At 41.4% G+C, this 19,378-nt stretch overlaps 2 protein-coding genes across 2 annotated transcripts in view; one reads left to right on the plus strand and one right to left on the minus strand.

Annotated features, from left to right (window-relative positions):
• dock4 (dedicator of cytokinesis 4) overlaps positions 1 to 14,897 on the minus strand; it is a 378,537-nt gene extending 363,640 nt beyond the window's left edge. The window contains exon 1 of the mRNA XM_041215897.1: positions 14,742 to 14,897. Within this exon, the coding sequence (XP_041071831.1) occupies positions 14,742 to 14,778 (37 nt within the window). The 5' untranslated portion in view covers positions 14,779 to 14,897. The remainder of the gene's footprint in view (positions 1 to 14,741) is intronic.
• A 264-nt stretch (positions 14,898 to 15,161) lies between these two features.
• The window catches only part of znf277 (zinc finger protein 277), a 77,257-nt gene continuing 73,040 nt past the window's right edge, over positions 15,162 to 19,378 (plus strand). The window contains exon 1 of the mRNA XM_041216106.1: positions 15,162 to 15,236. Coding sequence (XP_041072040.1) covers positions 15,206 to 15,236 — 31 coding nt within the window. The 5' untranslated portion in view covers positions 15,162 to 15,205. The remainder of the gene's footprint in view (positions 15,237 to 19,378) is intronic.

The following is a 19,378-nucleotide window of genomic DNA, read 5'->3' on the forward strand; positions in this document are numbered from 1 at the left end:
ATTCAAAGATTTGAAGGGAATGGAGGACAACGGTTTGTGCAAAGACACAATTGAAAGCAACAATTTTTAAAGGAGATTTTTTTGAAGGTAAAGGAGGAAATGCTAAGAGGACTAAATTTTGAAAGAAATGCAGAAGGCAGGGGTAAAGCAACCAATGGTGGAGAAGAACGAACAGGGATGTGCGGTAATTTGTCAAAAAACGAAAGGTTTTATGAGGATGTACATCAGGAGGAGATGACTCAGATGTGGAGAGAAGCAATAAAAGAACTTGCATTTATACAGCATCTTTCACAACCTCAGCATGTCTCAAAGTACTTCAATTGATTTAAGTACTTTTGCAGTTAGTCACTGGTGATGTTAGGAAAAACAGTAGTTAATCTGTACTCAAGGTACCACAAAAAGCAATGAAGTACATTTCTAGGAAATGTTTTAGTGATTTTGACAGAGGGATTAATGTTGACCAGAACAGGAGAACTCCTCTGCTCTTCTTCAAATAGGGCTGAGGGCAGATGGGACCTCCATTTAACACCTCATCTAAAATGCAACATGCCTGACAGCACTGCATCAAACTGTCAGTCTAAATTGTGCTTGAATCTCCAGAGTAGAGCTTAATTGAGGCAGGAGTGCTACGATTAGACCAAGGCTGTCACCACCAAAGCCAAAGGAACTTGCAAGAAAGATTGGGATCTTGATTCAACATACTGGAATACAACAATTTAATAGAGCTTAGTAGGGCGGCGATGATGAATGTGCAGCACTTGATGCAAGGCGTCACATGGCATGGTGATCTGAATACCACAAGTGCACAGATGATGACGGCATAATTATGAAATTAAAACAATCGCTTTAAGAAGCAGTTGCTTCAGTCTAATATTATGAACTTATGCTGATCAGGCTAGTAATTAAATTGCATAATTTATGGTATTATAGAGTTATGTATTTGGAGCTTTGAAAAGAGGCACTTAATTGAGACTTGCTCTTCAGTTTACAAGTTAACTTACTTATTTTTAAATTTTGTAGCATTCTACAGAAAAGCAGCCTCAGTGAACCAGTTTCATTTGAAACGTGGGTACCAAATTGCATTACGTAGGCAATTCTACAGAGGGACAGCATACATGCCAAATTCCTATAACCTGGTCTAAGTGAAGCCAAGGGGAATTGTAATATCCATGAAAATACAATGAAAATCACCAACTGACCTTGGAGCAGCCATCTGAGACTGCTGAAACACACATCACCCTGGTGTTACAGAGTGCAGCTGCCAGTTCTATAACATGAAGGGGAATCCTGTTATTGAGGCTAAAAACACGACCATAGCAGATGAATTGAAGGCACAGAGGTAGGTCTTGACTTTGTTTAATGAGGTAAAATGGGCAAAAGCGAGTCAGCAGCTCACTTCACATCTCTCTCAATTTTTACTTCTATTTCTGGAGATTGGAGGAGCTGTAAAAGAGGCTGCCGATTCCAGTTTTACACACACAATTTGATGTTACTTCACATTGCATATAATCTCATGATCTCCCATCTGTCAATGCTTCATCGATGACTTCTGACATTTATCCACCATTCAGATTCAATGCATACTCAGTGGAAGCAAAATAGCCATTTTATAAACGAGATATTGTGATGTCGTGTGTGCTCTCCCCAAAGGCAGGTCCCTTGGCTCATTGTCTGCTGATGCCTGATCCTGAGCCATTTTTCACCTGTGGTTTGCCATTGCCTTACACGCTCAGGGGTTGGGTGAGGAGCTAGGTCCCAAGTCTACCTCAGCTGGAACGGGAATCAAACTAGCACTGTTGGCTTTATTCTGAACCACATGCTAGCTAGCTAGCCACTGAGATAACCAGCCCCATAAATTGTGAGACCAGGAAGTTTTATAATTATGACTCAAATCCACTTTTTCTCCAGGTGTAATGTGATTTTTTTTGAAATAGAGAACTTCATAGGATACTCACTGATCACAAAAATCAAAATGAAATTCTATGCAAGTTCGATGATGCATTAATGCACTGCTGCAGCTGTTGCCTTACTATTTTTGTTTTTACTGGTATGTCTTCAATATAGGAAATGCTATCAGCGACACTATTTTAGACTCATCGTGCATTTTAAATGACTCCAAGTATTAATTTGGTGTTGAAGTATATTACCCACATAAATACAAGGAGAATAAAATGTAACCTGTTTAATTTAACAACTCGGCAATGTAAAAGCAATGTTGCCAACCAGTCTGTGAGAATCCTTGTGACACTCAATAATTTGCTTTGTTGCTCAAGGCTAATATTGACCATGATTTATTAAATGAACCACGCAAGTCCATGAAGCTTTGCAAATCAAACCTCACAAAGACTGGATTTCCCACAGGAAGTTAAGCTAACATGCATTTAGGAGTGGACCCACATACACAAATAGAATTGCACAATTTACTTTCAGATATCATCACAATTTCAATTATGCCAGTAATTTAACAAATGCAAATGTGCATGCATATATTTAAATGTCTTTTCTTAACTACAGTATCAGGTAAGTGTTATTCAGTTTATAATGAAAAATTGTTGTATTTCGTTTAAGGACACAATGATAACTTACACTCATCATTCAAAAATGGATCACATCTTATGTGGCTTTCCCAGTGTTCCCATTTATCTAGCTTCTCTAATTCAACTACTATTAGCATACTTCAAGCTAAAATTACTTACAGAATTATGCTTCTAAAGGTGTACATTTAGCACAGCCTTTGTTTTATTTGGATTTGTCATGAATGAAATTAACTATTTTACCATAGGTTCTGGAGGTTACATTTAGCTGCCCTAGTGAATATAATGATAAACTTTTTTCTTTACCTATCATTCCCAGCATCATGTGTGTTCCATCATTAAAATTAACTGATGAAGCAAGATGCAATGTTATGACAAATTGAATGCTCAAAACTTACAAAGTATAAATCATTAATATTGTAATTGACTTGCATTTAAAATAAAGATCTTAACTTTAGTTCAACTTTTATAATAAATTTGTACTATTGTTAGTAATGGCCCTAACTGTTCCATTCTATACAAACCCAAGCATTCCTCACTATTGGTGTCTGAACTTTAAGAAATCCTTCCTAATAAATCATTGTTCTTTTATGTTAATGTACACCCTGTTCATTCTTTCTTCTCCCTATCCTATTAATTCAACATAACGGTCAAATGGCTCATCTTTCACAAGATAATGGCCTACTTCATGTTAAGCCTACCTGGCAAATCAAATCCTTTCAATTAAATTGTTAACTTATCAAACAATGACAATCTTGAAAGATTAAATCTTATTTCACAAGAACAAATTAGTTTATATTTACATAGTGCCTTGCATGTCCTAAGGATGCCCTGAAGGACAACAGCATTACTTCTGAAGCGCAGGTATACATGTAAATTAATTTGCACACAGCAAAGTTCCATAAACAAAAATAAGATAAACAACTCTTCAATTCAACATTGCTTAAGCAACAATTTGGAAAACAAAAGCAATATATCAAATGAATAATAAAAACTATTTGCCAATGATACAAAAAAATTAACCTTCCGGGAGTCCTTGATCCCAGTGAGGGAACGCAAGATATACAGTTGAAATTATTAGCTTCTTTAAGCATTTCAGGTTGCCAATTTTCTCTCCGATATTCATTTAGCTCCCTCATATTACATAAGAACTAGGAGCAGGGGTAGGCAATTCAGCCCCTCGAGCCTGCCCCGCCATTCAATACAATCATGGCTGATCTCATTTCGACCTCAACTCCAATTTCTCACCCTCTCGCCATAATCTTTCAACTCATTACTAATTAAAAATCTGTCTATCTCCTCCTTAAATTTATTCAGCGTCACAGCATCCACTGCACTCTGAAGTAGTGAACTCCACAGATTCACAACCCTTTGAGAAAAGTAATTCCTCCTCATCTCTGATTTAAATCTACCATCCCTTAGCCTAAAACTATGGCCTCTCATTCTAGAATGCCCCACAAGGGGAAACATCTGCTCCACCATCTACTTTGTCTATCCCCTTAGCATCTTACATACCTCAATTAGATCTCCTCTCATCCTTCTAAACTCTGGCGAGCGTAGGACTAAACTGCTCACTCTCTCCTCATAAGACAAGCCCCGCATCTCTGGAATCAATCTAGTGAACCTCCTCCAGTGCAACTACATCCTTCCTCAAGTAAGGGAACCAAAACTGTGCATAGTACTCCAGGTGCAGTCTCACCAATGCCTTGTACAGTTGCAACAACACTTCCCTATTATTGTCCGTCTCAATAACTACACACAGCCATTTCCACAAAACTATTACTTACTAAAGCAAAATTTAGAATGTACAGGCATAGAGAAAACAAAGGAGCATTAAAAGTTAATCATTAATTGATAGTTTAGAATATTACTGTGGCGACACACTAGTATACTATATATCACATTGCATATACCACTTCTAACATTATAATAAAAAGTACATTTTCTGGCTCACTATGATCAATACCACAGGAGATCTACCAATGCAATAATTTATTAACCATTAGTAAATCAAAAATTATTCACTTGTGAATGCAAGACTTAACACTATTGCTGGCTCATTAGACACAACAATAAATTGGGAAATGGACCTATGTTAGTAGCAACGTTTCTAGTCTGACAGAAATACAATCACTAATCAATGTCATTGTATGTGCAGTGCTCTATGAAGTCACAGGCAGAAAAACTGTTGGCTTGAAACATTCAGAATGCCAACATCTAAAATTACAGCTCAATGTTTATAAGTTTTATATTACATCAACAGATCCATCTCAGCCTTCTACTGACGTCGCCAGCATCACAGATGCCAGTCTTCAGCCAATTCAATTCACTCCACATGTTAGCAATAAATTGCTGAAGGCACTAGATACTGCAAAGGCTAGTACCAAAGACTTCTGCTCCAGAACAAGCCACGTCCCAAACCAAGCTCTTCCAGTACAACGACAGCACAGGCATCTATGTGGAAAATTACCCAGGTTTGTCTGGTCCACAAAGAACATCCAAATCCAGCAAATTACCACCTGATCAATCTACTCTGATCAGCAAAGTGATGGAAGGCATTGTTGACAATTCAAGCGACACAAAGACAGGATATACCTGCTTACTGACAGCTAATTGGGTTCTGCCAGGGCTCATTACAGCTTTGGTCCAAACATAGACAAAAGAGCTGAACTCCAGAGGCAAGGTGAGAGTGACTGCCCCTGACATCAAGGAAACATTTGACAGAGCATGGCATCAAGAAGTCCCAGCAAAACCAAAGTCAATGGCAATCAAAGGGTTGCAGTCATACCTAGCACTAAGGAAGTTGGTTGTGCTGGTGGTGGCCCCAGGTCTTCACTGCAGGGGTTCCTCAGGGTAATGTCCTGGGTCCAACCCTTCTTCCACTGCTTCATCAAAGACATGCCCTCCATCATAAGGTCAGAAGTGGGGATGTTCACTGATGATTGCACAATGTTCAGCACCATTTGTGATCCCTCAGATACTGAAGCAGTCCATATCCATATGCAGCAAGACCTGGACAACATTCAGACTTGGGCTGTTAAGTGGCAATGACCATCTCCAACAAGGGAATCCAACGATCTCCCCTTGACGTTCTGTGGCGTCATCATCTCTGAAACCCTGCTATCAACATCCTGGAGGTTACCATTGACCAGAAACTAAGCTTTTTTTAATAAAATTCATTCACAGGATGTGGGCTTCACCAGCTGGGCCAGCATTTATTGCCCATCCCTTGTTGTCCCTGAGAAGGTGGTGGTGAGCTGCCTTCTTGAACTGCTGCACACACAGTGCTGCTAGGAAGGGAGTTCCAGGATTTTGGCTGAGTGATAGTGAAGGACCGATGATATATTTCCAAGTCAGAATGTTGAGTGACTTGGAGGGGAACTTCCAGGTAGTGGTGTTCCCATCTATCTGCTGCTCTTGTCCTTCTAGGTGGTAGTGGTCGTGGGTTTGGAAGGTGTTGTCTAAGGAGCCTTGGTGAATTCCTGCAGTGCATCTTGTAGATGGTACTCACTGCTGCTACTGTGCGTCTGTGGTGGGGGGAGTGAATGTTTGTGGATGTGGTGCCAATCAAGCAGACTGCTTTGTCCTGGACGGTGTCCAGCTTCGTCAATGTTGTAGTAGCTGCACTCATTCAGGCAAGTGGGGAGTATTCCATCACACTCCTGACTTGTGCCTTGCAGATGGTGGACAGGTTTTGGGGAGTCAGGGGCCCTGCTCTTGTAGCCACAGTATTTATATGGCTGATCCAGTTCAGTTTCTGGTCAATGGTAACCCCTAAAATGTTGATAGCAGGGGATTCAGTGATGGCAATGCCAGTGAACATCTGGACCAGCCATATAAATACTATGGCTACAAGAACAGGTCAGAGGCTGGGAATTCTGTGCTAACTCACCTCCTGACTTCTTAAAGCCTGTCCACCATTTACAAGGCACAAGTCAGGGGTGCGATGGAATACTCTCCACTTGTCTGGATGAGTCACTTACAACAATACTCAAGCAGCTCAACATTATCCAGGACAAAGCAGTCCACTCTCTCCACCACCAATGCACAGTGGTGGCAGTGCACACTATATCCAAGATGAACTGCAGCAACTCACCAAGGTTCCTTTGACTGCACTTTCCAAACCTGTGTCCTCTACCACCCTGAAGGACAAGAGCAGCAGACGCAAGGAAACACCATCACCTGTAAGTTCCCTTCTAAGCCACATACCTCCCTGATTCACTTCACCGTCAGTGGATCAAAATCCTAGAACCCCCTTCCTATCAGCACGATGAGTGCATCAACATCACACAGACTGCAGGGGGTCAAGAAGGTGGATCACCACTACCTTCTCAACTGCAATTAGGGTTGGGCAGTAATTGTTGGCTTAGCCAGTGCCACCCACAACCCACGAAATAAAAAATAAAAAATTCAGTGCGATTTACTTTAGGCAATTGTAACTTTATTCCAGTTACTTATATTGGTGAGGCAACCTTAATTTTGTGCCTTGCTGAAGCAAATTGCCATTATATTTGTGCATTATTTTGAATTATATTTAAGAACTTGATGCACTCATCAATTGCCTTGTGATTTCTTTGATCAAACTCAAAGTGTTTGACCAAGTAGCAGAAAGGGAACAAGCAGCTGAAGGTCATTTCAGCACCAAACATTGCTTAATTAATCACAACCAAAAGCAGTTTAAAATTAAAATATTTCTTATAATTAACTTCCTCAAATTAATGCGAATTGATATGAAGCAGGTTCAAATGTGCGATCTCAAGTATTTCTGACAAGAAACAGCACCAACTTGTATTTATACAGCATCTTTAATACAGTAAGCATCTTAAGTATGGCACAAGAGCCTTAAACAAAATATGATAGCAAGCCACACAAGTAGATCTTAGGGCAGATGGTCATAAATTTGGTCAAAAGGGTAGGTCAAGGAGTGTCTTAAGAAGAGAGAGAGGAAAAGGGGTTTAGGGAGGGAATTCCTGAGCTTCGGGACAAGACAGCTGAAGGCATGATCATCAATGGAGGTGAGATTAAAATCTCAAGATGCCAGAATTGGAGATGCACAGCTATCTTGGGGGTTTCTAGGTGTGGAGGAGACTACAGAGATAGGGAAAAGGCCATGGGAGGGATTTGAAAACAAACTTGAGAATTTTAACATCAAGGCATTGCTTAACTGGAAGTTGATTGGGTGGTTGACTGGTTACTTGGAACGAATGGGATGCAAAGGATACTGAGGGTAGAGAAGTTGGAAGCTGGAGAGACACAGGCTCCTTCCAATTCTCCTTACTTACAGGGGCAGTGCCAGAGGACAAGAGAATTGTCAATGTTACACCCTTGTTCAGAAACGTGTATAGGATAATTCCAGCGACTCCAGGCCAGTCAGCTTAACCTTGGTGTGCAAGTTTTTTGAAATGATAATCTGCAACAAAATTAATAGTCACTTGGATAAATGTGGGCAAACTAATAAAAGTGAGCACGGATTTGTTCGTTGTGTACATGTAACTTGAATGAGGTTTTAAATGAGGTAACAGAAGGTTGATGAAGCTAATGCAGTTGGTATGATGTATATGGATTTCCAAAAACACATGATAAAGTGCCACATAACAGGCTTGTCCCATGGATTAAAAGGGACAGTGGCAACATGGATATGAACTTGGCTGAAAGACAGGAAACAACCATTCACCAGTATGTTTTTCAGACTGGAGAAAGGTATAGAGTGGGGTTCCTCAGGGATCAGTAGTTGGATCGCTGCTTTTCTTGACCTGTATTAATGATTTACACTTGGGTGTGTAGGGAACAGCTTCAAAGTTGCTGACAACACAAAATGTGGAAGCATTGTGAATTATGAGATTAGTGATAGACTTTAAGAGGAAATAGGGAGGCTGCTGGAATGGACTGAGACCTGATAATAAAATGCACACAGTGCAAAATGATACACTTCGGGAGGAAGAACAAGGAGAGGCAATATAAAAGGTTAAAATTCTAAAGGGAGTGCAGAAGCAGAGGGACCTGGGGTAATATGTGCACAAATCATTAAAGATGGCAAGTCAGGTTAAAAAAGTGGTTGAAAAGGTATATGGGATCTTGGGCTTTATAAACAGAGGCATATAGTACAAAAAAGAAGGCCGTTATGGTGAACCTTTATAAATAAACACTGGTTTGGCTTCAACTGGAGTGTCCTGTACAGTTCTGGGTGCAACCTTGGTAAGAAGGATGTGAAGGCTTTATAGAGGGTGCAGAGAAGATTTCCAAGAATGTTTCTAGGAATTAGGGACATCAGTTACATGGATAGTGTTGTAATATACCCTTAAGGGATATCAATATGACATCAAGAGAAGGGATGTGATCTAGATGTTGTTTCACTTTTGCTTTGAGCAGAACACACACACAGCTCTAATGTCTTCAAGCTTTATATATATGTATAACCATTTCCATGTCCCTAGTCTTTATAATTGAACCTACATAATGTTTACCCAATCCTTTATGAGCGATTGGTGCCTTGTATCTTGTACAGTAAATAAGCCCAAGGTATATCATTATAATAACACTGCAGATAGTTTGGGGAAACAGGCGCTGTTTTCCTTAGAGTACAGGAAGTTGGGAGGAAATTTGGTAGAAGTGTTCAAAATCATGAAGGTTCCAGACAGAGTAGATAAGGAGAAACTCTTATGCCTCATGTGGCTCGAATAAGTGTTCAAAACACACAGGGACAATGGACAAATTCGCCCTTGAAACGTCACAAGTAGCCCAAAGAAAAACAAAGACAGAGCTGGAAAATTAAAGAAAAGTCGCCCCTGTACAATATTACTTTATAGCAGGGCTCCTCCACAGTCTGGGGTTGAGCAATTGCAGTTACAGGCATCTTGCTGAAAGCAGGAAAGGAGGAACAGCGACTGAGATGCAGAATCTGAGGAGCTGTTTCTCCAGTCACAGATTCATTCCCTCCCATGATGCTGCTCCAGGCTCCTTCAATCACAGGTCCCTCTTCTCTCGCTCATACTGCTCTTTCAGAGAAAGAATCCATGGCTGGAGCAGCAGCAAAGGCTGAAGGGAAGGAACCACTGATTGGAGGAATGGGAACAGCAGCGTGGGAGACAGGAGAATTGAAAGCAAATGAGCTGAAAAACTCAGAGCCTGGGAGTCAATGGACAGTTGTTTCCTCCCTTTGGGATTATATATCTCTGACAATCCTTTTTATAAAGTTGTGTATTTTTTATTGGGGGGGGGGGGTGGATGGAGAGAGGTGGTGGGGGACGAAGACGAGGAGGCCTCTCTGGACGAGAGAGTCAAGTGGAAGCACAGTCAATCATGGCTTCCAAAAGTGAATTGTATAATTAACTGAAGATAAAAAGAAATGTAGGGCTGCAGGGAAAGGGCTGGGGTGGGGGGGTGGAAGGGGCTGTGGAAAGGTGGGTCTAGCTGAGTTACTCTCACAGAGAGCCAGCATGGACACAAAGTGCCAAAATGTCCTGCTTCTGTGCTGTGACTGCATTTCATGGTATATGATCAGCAGCATATTTACCATGTGATGTTTAAGATATGCAAGGTCAACAGTCTTGAGATTATAGAACAAAAATATTTTTATAGGATTTATGGTAAGCTTTATGAAGTATTATAAAGTACCAGTAAAATTAAATTCTTAAGCAAATAATTACTTGCATTGTCCCCCTAAAGAGTGTTGTACAGATATCATGACCACTGGTTGTAGGTCTGTCATATTTCTAGGACCATGCTAATTTCAACATGATGGTGGTGCAAAGAATTGAAGTTGCAAGCCTAAAGTTTGTTAAATAGGAATGAGTGAAAAAAGTAACTTAAAAAATGCATCAATTCCAGTTGCTAATAATTTCTAAACAACAGGTTAATATCTAAAAGAAGTTTTGCATTAGGTGATAGCATTGTGTAAAATCACCCCATTGATCTCTATTGTATTTATTTTGCAGAGACAGAATTCCATTGTATTTATTTTGTACAGACAGAATTGCATTGTATTTATTTTGTAGAGACAGAATTGCATTGTATTTATTTTGTAGAGACAGAATTCCATTACATTTATTTTGTAGAGACAAAGTAAGTAAATTGCCATAGAACCTAAGTGATTATGATACCAACCATAGGTTTTAATGTCATCGAAACATGAAGTACACATTAACCTTGAATATATATTTCAAATGCATGAAACCCTTTGTTCCAGCCCATCAAGAGTTAACATTGCTAACTATTTTCATTACGATTGACATTTGTCCAAGAAGTTGCATATCATGTGACAGGAAGAATGGATTTTTGAGTTTGCATAATATGAGGCCAGTGCTAATAATAGTATCAGCTCCTGTAACAGCAATTTTACAAAGGAGTAAAACAGGTTGTAAATATATATCAACATAGGACAGAAATCTTCCACTGACAGATCTTCCATTGACAGAAATTTACAATCTACATTGTGACACTTAATTGGAAATGTGGATTGAAGGGGTCAAAATAGTCTATCCATTTAATATACAGATATACATCTTTAATAACTGTGTAAATATTGCATTTATTGGATGCACGATTTTTAACTACTCAATATTAGATTAGATGCATTATTGTTTGAATTGTGCCCACAAAATAGCAATCCCAGTACAAAATATTTCTGGCAATCAGCAGTATCTTTTATTCTCATATGTTGAGAGATTATCTGTATCTAACAATTTTGCCCTTTGTCCAATATATCCAATCAAGAGTGAGCCTAATGCTGGGGGTCACTGCACTTAATTTCTGGGTTCAAAAGATTAATCGGGAAAGATTTTCAAGCTGGCATTCAGATATAAAACTGCTGCGGTGATTTGCCCATTATAGAAACTGTCTTGTTTTTATCCCCATCCAATCACAAGTGATATTTATTATATTTATTATTGGCAATTTTATTTTGAGGGATTTTTCACAAGAGATTAATTAAAACATTTATGTTGTTTTTATTTCAGGCCTAGCCACATAAGACCTTTGCAATATTGTCCCACGGAACTTACAACTGCTCTTTTGCCATAAAAAATAAAATCAAGGAAAGCAAAGCTCAAGAAAATTTCCTGATTCAATTTACATAACTTCCACTGAACATCAACTAGATTGTCTTCTTCCTCTCCCTGGTTTCCCCATTTTAGTGTTTACAGCTGTACCTTTAAACAAAAACTTCTGGAGCTGCAGTTATTGGGACCAATAGTTGGAAGATGCTATTCATTGCCAACATCATGCATATTTTGCTGTAGGTTGCAGGCCACATATGTGGTTAGGCACATGAAAAGAGCTGCGTGTCTGGCCAGTAAATTTTTAATCAGAAAATGCTGGAAACACTCAATGTTGTCAGGCAGCAGCCATCAGGAGACAAGATAAGAGTTGACCTTTCGACAGAACAGTTCGAATGAAAAGGCTAAAACCTGAAACAGACTTGATCTGTTCTCCCCACAGATGCTGGCTGACTTGCCAAGTGTTTTCTGCATTTAAAGGTTGTTTCAGATTTCCAGCATATGCAATCTTTTTACTTATAAGTATTTTATGAAATACTTTGAGAGCTCTGGCTCTTCAACAAAAATCCTAGAATTGTTAAATTTACTAAGTAGCAGCGAATGGATTACTTTAGCACTTTGAAAATCTGGGGAGACACCATGCTGCTTCTGCAACCTGGAGCCAATTCCAATTGGTCAGAGCTTCCGCAAGAGCAACCTCTTAGGCTGTATTCAAATCAACTCTGAATCCAATTCCCAAATTAGGCAAAATAAATAATGCAATTGAAATCCTGAAGGTGATGTCTGAAAAATGGAAAACCTCCATACTGGTTACATTGTTTTATTTAATTTTTCCAAGCATGAACATTACAAACTAGCTTTTCACAGTTAAAACATCAACAATCAGAACTGATTGTTTTGGAGCCAAAAGCCACTGAATTAAGACATAGGTTGGATATGTGTCTTCAATTGGCTTGTCACAGGTAACCTTTTCAAAATGATTAACTTTGCTACAACTCGTGTTATAAATTCCTCACTATTTGTATTGTAGCCAGTTCCAATGTATTATCCACTTATAAAGGGTGAGAGATAAATAACATGAGGGAAGTTAAATAATTCCTTTAGATAATATCACCACCGTCAACACCCCTTTGTCCTTTTGTCTATGACATCTTTGGCAGTCTCTTCTTGGCTTCCACCTATCACTGGCCCCCTATCGAGCTCTACCTGTCCCACCCCCCTCCATCAGCTAAAATTTCATCTCATTTCTATGTCTTAATTCTGATGAAGGGTCAGACGGAATCGAAACATCAACTGTATCCCTCTCCACAGATGCTGTTAGACCTGCTGAGTTTTTCCACGTATTTTCGTTTTTGTTCTAGATTTCCAGCATCTGCAGTATTTAACTTTTAAATTAAATAATTAACTAGTTATCAAAGCTGATCCATCCACTTGGGTCTAGCGATCACAAACAGCCCATTTCCTGCATAGTGAGTGAAAACCTGCACATGATTGCAATTTGTTCTGTTTCTAAGTTGCAGTTGGTATATAATGCACACAATTCTCTCCCAAAATAAACTTATTCTAAGCGATGTTACAACGTGAAAAACTCGTACCCATTAAATAACCGAAAACGTTGACTCTAAAATACGAGTCTGTGATTAGTTTATCGGCATGACACTTCAAAAACAAGACTTCACTGATTCCTATTTGACCAACCACCCACAATAGATTAGAGAAACTTTCGCTTCCATGCCCTCTCGAATGATCAAAACATTGACATCCTGACCTCACTATTGCAGAGATTTCATGTTCCCGCAGAGTTTACATTAAGCAAGATAAGTCAGTCCCACGCTCCAAACCCATCGGATCCACTCGGAGCATGAATCTGAGGTGTAAAAAAAAAACTGCAGTCCTGTTGTGTTTAAACCCGAGAGATTTGCAGCACGGCTTCGGCCAAATCACAGAGGGAAACGGAAATTTCAGTAATCATTGATCGGTGGGCGAAACCAGATGCGTCCCGGCAATAATATTTATTGTAAAGACGACAAGGTCGGTATTTAGTAACTAGAGTTAACAGTCCGGCAGATTTAGGCAACGTGAAGGACATCTGCGCGATCTGGGTATTAACCAGCTCTGGCTGATTGTAGAGCTCCATTCACAAAAATCCCGATAAATGTCCTGGCACACAAAACCTTTCACCTTCCCAATGAAGCGCTCCAGCAGCATTTCACACTGTGCCCGAGGGGTAGGGTTGAATAATACTTCCAACGGACGTCAATAGAACAACTTCTGTTGAAATGTTCACATTTGTTAAGAGCCGCAGCCACTTATTCTGCGTGTTTTTCTTTAATCCCATCACCCGCTGTTTAAAAAAAGGGGGCGTTTTCATATCAATCCTACATTGATCTGTTTTCCCGCTGAGCTGCGGCGGTAACATCCAGATTGCACTGCTTTGTTGCGACATCAAATTAAAAAATCAAATCATTCCGCTTCCTTTTTGAAGCGTGTTTGTTCTATTTTTAATAATTAATGGGGAGGAATGTTTCAGATCTGTTTATCTAATTTGTTTACCGATCAGCGCAATATCATTTATCGGTTTCTAAACTTTGCCCAACTCTGACCATACGACCAGATTACAAAGAGTAATTTAAGGTGACTAGCCTCGGCCAAATGCAAATGAGCAAAATGTGTCACTTCGGTGTTGCATTTTCTAGATATGTATCTGGGTACATTTCCAACCTTGGGTCTCCCCGAACAGCCAGTTTGTGGCATAAAAGAAAGACAATGTAGTGATTAGCAGACCCCTATATTGGATGGATAGAAGCAGGGAAGATAAAACAAAAGGAAGAAAACTCAGGGGAGCTAATATTTGGAAAAGGTTTGCGGAATGTTAAACGGGAAAAGGTAGCGAGGCCACAAAGCAACGAAGACATACAACGTTTCTCCCCCTGCCTCTCCGCCAAGGGCATTTTCAACGCGAACAAGGGAAGGGAGAGTGAAAAAGAAAGGCGAGACCTGCTATCTTGGCAGCTGGCTAAGCGGCTCGCACCGTTACTGAAGCGGCAACATTATTATGGTGATCGGCTCAGTTCTCCACAAGATTTTTTTCTTCTTCACATATTGCTTTACTCTCTGCACCGACATCGGCACTAGACCAACTCACTGCAATTCAATAGATTAACAAAAATGGGGACAAAACAAAAATAACACAGTCAGCCGGCAATTCACTCACCCACACCGTACTTCTCATTGTCTGTCGGTATCCACATTGTCGAGACAGATACGCGATGAGCACATATGTTTTGCCCAACAAGAAAACTTGTCCCCTAGCGCGCCCCAGTTATTGAGCAGTTGCTCCGCGGGACCATTGTTCAGCCTCTGCACGGGCAGCAACCCGGGCAGCCGAGGGGGCAGCTGGGAGTTGGAGTCCAGAGTTGTGATTATGGCCGCGGAGTGTTATGGGGGCTGTAGTTCGGTGGGACCGATGGGCGGGGTGGCGCAAGGGCTTGTGGGAGATGTCGTCCTAAACTCTCGGCCGACCCTGGGTGAAGGCGGAGTCGTGAACTACAACGTTCCCAGATCACAGAGCGAAATGTACTACGTCACTACCGTCCGTAAAACGATTGGCTACAAAACGGTTATATGGGTTTCCTGGCGGAAGTTCCTCCTCCTCCGAGTTATCTTTGGGGTGGTGTGATGGCGGCAGTGGGGATGGCAGCCAGAGCAGGTGGGGAAATCCTACAATGTATATTTTTAGTAATTCATTATGTTGGGGAAGGGGTTAACAGCCGCAGTGTGGTTAACTTGTTTCTTTCAATATCATTAAACCATGGCGGCAGCCAGTATAGGGGAAAGGTCAGTCCATTTACACGTGGGGCGCTATGACTCCTTTTAAAGCATAAAAAGTTAGACGTCTAAAGTAAAAGAGGTTTCACTCTTTTGTAAACGTGGTTGATTCGCCTGCCGTAGACTAAGTTAGTCGAATATCCTAGAGGCCACATGGTTATTGTGCTGTTGATGGTTGGAAGGTTGATGCGTCCCAGTATCAGGGGTTCATTCGGTGTTCAAAGAATATGTGTGGAATCCATGACAGAAAGAGCATATGGAATAGAAGCAGGAGTGGATAATTTGGCTCTTGGATCCTGTTTTGCCATTCAGTTTAATTATGATTGATCTTTTATATCCATTCCACCTTGCTGCACTATCCCCATATCCCTGAATTTTCTTATCCAAATATTTATTAATGTCTGTCTTGAATATACGCAATGGCTGAGTGTCCACTGTTTTCTGGGGCAGAGAATTCTAAAGGTCACAGAAGCTCCTGTGTGCCTGACTTAAAGTCATAGAGGTCTACAAGCACAGAAAAAGCCCTTTTGGCCCATCAAGTCTGTGCTGGTCAAATAAGTACCTAACTATTCTAACCCCCTTTCCAGCACTAGGCCTATAGCCTTGTATGCCATGGCATTGCAAGTGCGCATCCAAATACTTCTTAAATGTTATGAGGGCTTCTGCATCTACCACCCTTTCAGGCTGTGAGTTCCAGATTCCCACCACACTCTGGGTGAAAAAATTCTTTCTCACATCCCCTCTAAACTTCCTGCCCCTTACCTTAAATCTATGCCCCCTGGTTATTGATCCCTCCTCCAAGGGGAAAAGCTCCTTCCTGTCTACTCTATCTATGCCCCTAATAATGTATACACCTCAATCACGTACCCCCCCAATCTCCTCTGCTTCAGGGAAAATAACCCCAGTCTATCCAATCTCTCCTCATAACTAAAACTCTCCAGCCCAGGCAACATCCTGGTAGATCTCCTCTGCACTCTAGTGCAATCACATTCTTCCTAATGCAGATTCCAGAACTGCACGCAACACTCTAGCTGTGGCCTAACCAGTGTTTTATACAGTTCCAGCATAACCTCTCTGCTCTTATGTTCTATGCCTTAGCTAATAAAGGCAACTATCCCATATGCCTTCTTAACCACCTTATCTACCTGTCCCTCTACTTTGAAGGACCAGTGGACATGTACACCAAGGTCCCTCTTATCCTCGGTACTTCCCAGGATCCTACCATTCATCGGGTATTCCCATGTCTTGTTTGTCCTGCCCAAGTGCATCACCTCACACTTATCCGGATTAAATTCCATTTGCCACTGATCAGCCCATCTATATCCTCCTGTAATCTAAGGCTATCCTCCTCACTTTTTACCACCCCATTAATTTTTGTCATCCGTGAGCTTACTGATCAACCCTCCTACATTCAAGTCTAAATCCTTTGTATATACCACAAACAGCAAGGGACCCAACACCGATCCCTGTGGAACCCCACTGGACACAGGCATCCAGTCACAAAAACACCCCTCCACCATCACCCTCTGCTTCCTGCTACTCACCCAGTTCTTGATCCAATTTGCTAAATTGCCTTGGATCCCGTGAGCTCTTACCTTCATTTTCTGTCTCCCATGCGGGACCTTTTCAAAAGCCTTGCTGAAGTCCAAGTAGACTGTCAAATGGATTGCCCTCATCTACACATCTTCGAAAAATTCAATCAAATTGGTCAGACATGACCTCCTCTTAACAAAACGATGCTGAATGTCCTTGATTATTTCTGTCCCTCAGAATTGCTTCCAATAGCTTCCCCACCACTGAGGCTAGACTGACTGGCCTGTAGTTCCCTGGTTTATCCCTTCCTTCCTTGAATAACGGTACCACATTGGCTGTCCTCCAGTCCTCTGGCACCTCTCCTGTGGCCAGAGAGGTATTGAAAATTATTGCCAACGCCCCTGCTATCTCCTCCCTTGCCTCCCTCAACAACCTTGGATACGTTTCATCCGGGCCTGGAGATTTATATACTTTGAAGCCTGACAGACCACTTAGAACATCCCCCCTTTCTAAGCTAATTCCTTTAATTATATCACAGTCATTCTGCCTGACTTCCAAACCCATGTCGTCCCTCTCACTCGTGAACACCGACACAAAGTATTCATTTAGAACCCTACCTTCGCCTTCTGGCTCCACACACACATTACCACTATGGTCCTTAATGGTCCCTACTCTTTCCCTAGTAATCCTATTACTCTTGAAGTACTTGTAAGATAATGGATTTTGAATTTTCCTTTATTTTACCTGCCAATGTATTTTCATGCCCCCTTTTTGCTCTCCTAATTTCCTTTTTAAGCTTTCCCCTACACATTCTATATTCCTCTAGGGCTTCTGCTGTTTTGAGCCCTCAGTATCTGGCACAAGCCTCCCTTTTTCCCTTTATCCAATAATATCCCTTGACATCCAGGGCTCCCTGGATTTGTTGGCCCCACCCTTTGTCTTTACTGGAATATGTTGGCCCTGCGCTCTCCCTATTTCCTTCTTGAATGAGTCCCATTGCTCTGACACAGATTTACCTAAAAGTAGCTGTTCCCAGTCCACTCTGGCCAAATCATATCTGATCTTATTAAAATCAACCTTCCCCCAATTTAGAACTCTGATTTCTGGCCCATCCTTGACCTTTTTCATAACAATCTTGAATCTAACGGAGTTAAGATCATTATCTGCAAAATGCTCCCCCACTTACCTGGCTTCATTCCCTAAAATTAAGTCTCGGACTGCCCCCTCTCTTCTAGGATCACCTAGGTACTGGTTTAAAAAGCTCTCGATGCATTTTAATAATTCCGCTCCCTCTAAACCTATCACACTATGACTAACCCAGTTAATGTTGGGGAAGTTGAAATCCTCCAATATTACTACCCTATTATTTTTACACTTCTCTGAAATTTTCCTACATATCTGCTCTTCTATTTCTCTGACTGTTTGGGGACCAAAAGTGCACTCCCAGCAATGTGAATGCTCCTTTTTTGTTCTTCAGTTCTACCCATATGGCTTCATTTGAGGACCCTTCTAAGATGTCATCCCTCCTTACTGCTGTAATTGATTCCTTGAACAATATTGCAACACCCTGTCCTCTTTTACCTCCTTCCCTGTCTCGCCTGAAGACCCAAAATCCTGGAATATTGAGCTGCTAATCCTGCCCCTCTCTCAACCATGTCTCTGTGACAGCAATGACATCATACTTCCATGTGCTCACTTCTTTGGGCAGCAGTCCTCTCCCTGTTCAACGGATCCTTTTACCCGCCTCCAATATTCCCGCTCCACCTGGACCCCTCCCTCTGGATTCTTACCTTCTCTTCATCTTTTCATTGAGAGCTCAGTCGTCTCAATTTCTCTGCTCCTCTCACCCACTCTAACCTGTGTCTCTCTGAACTTGCTGCACTCCCTTCTCTCAGGTCCAACCCTGACATTGTCATCAAACCTGCTGACAAGAGTGGTGCTGTTGTCTGGCACACTGACCTCTACCTCGCAGAGGCTGAGTGTCAACTCGCAGACACTTCCTCCTCCCTCCCCCTGGACCATGACCCCCCCACTGAACATCAAGCCATTGTTTCCAGGACTGTTATTAACCTTCTCTGCTCTGGAGATCTTCCTTCCACAGCTTCCAAACTCACAGTCTTCCAACCTCAGATGGCCTGCTTCTAACTCCTACCCAAAATCCACAAACAGGACTGTCCTGGCAGACCGATCGTGTCAGCCTGTTCCTGCCCCATGGAACTCATTTCTTGCTATCTTGACTCCATTCTCTCTTCCCTTGTCCAGTCCCTTCCCACCTCCATCCGTGATTCCTCTGACATCATCATATCAACAATTTCCAGTTCCCTGGCCCCAACCGCCTCCTCTTCACCATGGACGTCCAATCTCTCTACACCTCCATCCCCCAATGGGATGGTCTGATGGCTCTCCACTTCTTCCTCGAACAGATGTCCGAACAATCCTATTCCACCACTACTCTCCTCCGTCTGGCTGAACTTGATCTCTCACTGGACA

The sequence above is a fragment of the Carcharodon carcharias genome, chromosome 21 (genome assembly GCF_017639515.1).
Source record: "Carcharodon carcharias isolate sCarCar2 chromosome 21, sCarCar2.pri, whole genome shotgun sequence".
Taxonomy (NCBI): domain Eukaryota; kingdom Metazoa; phylum Chordata; class Chondrichthyes; order Lamniformes; family Lamnidae; genus Carcharodon; species Carcharodon carcharias.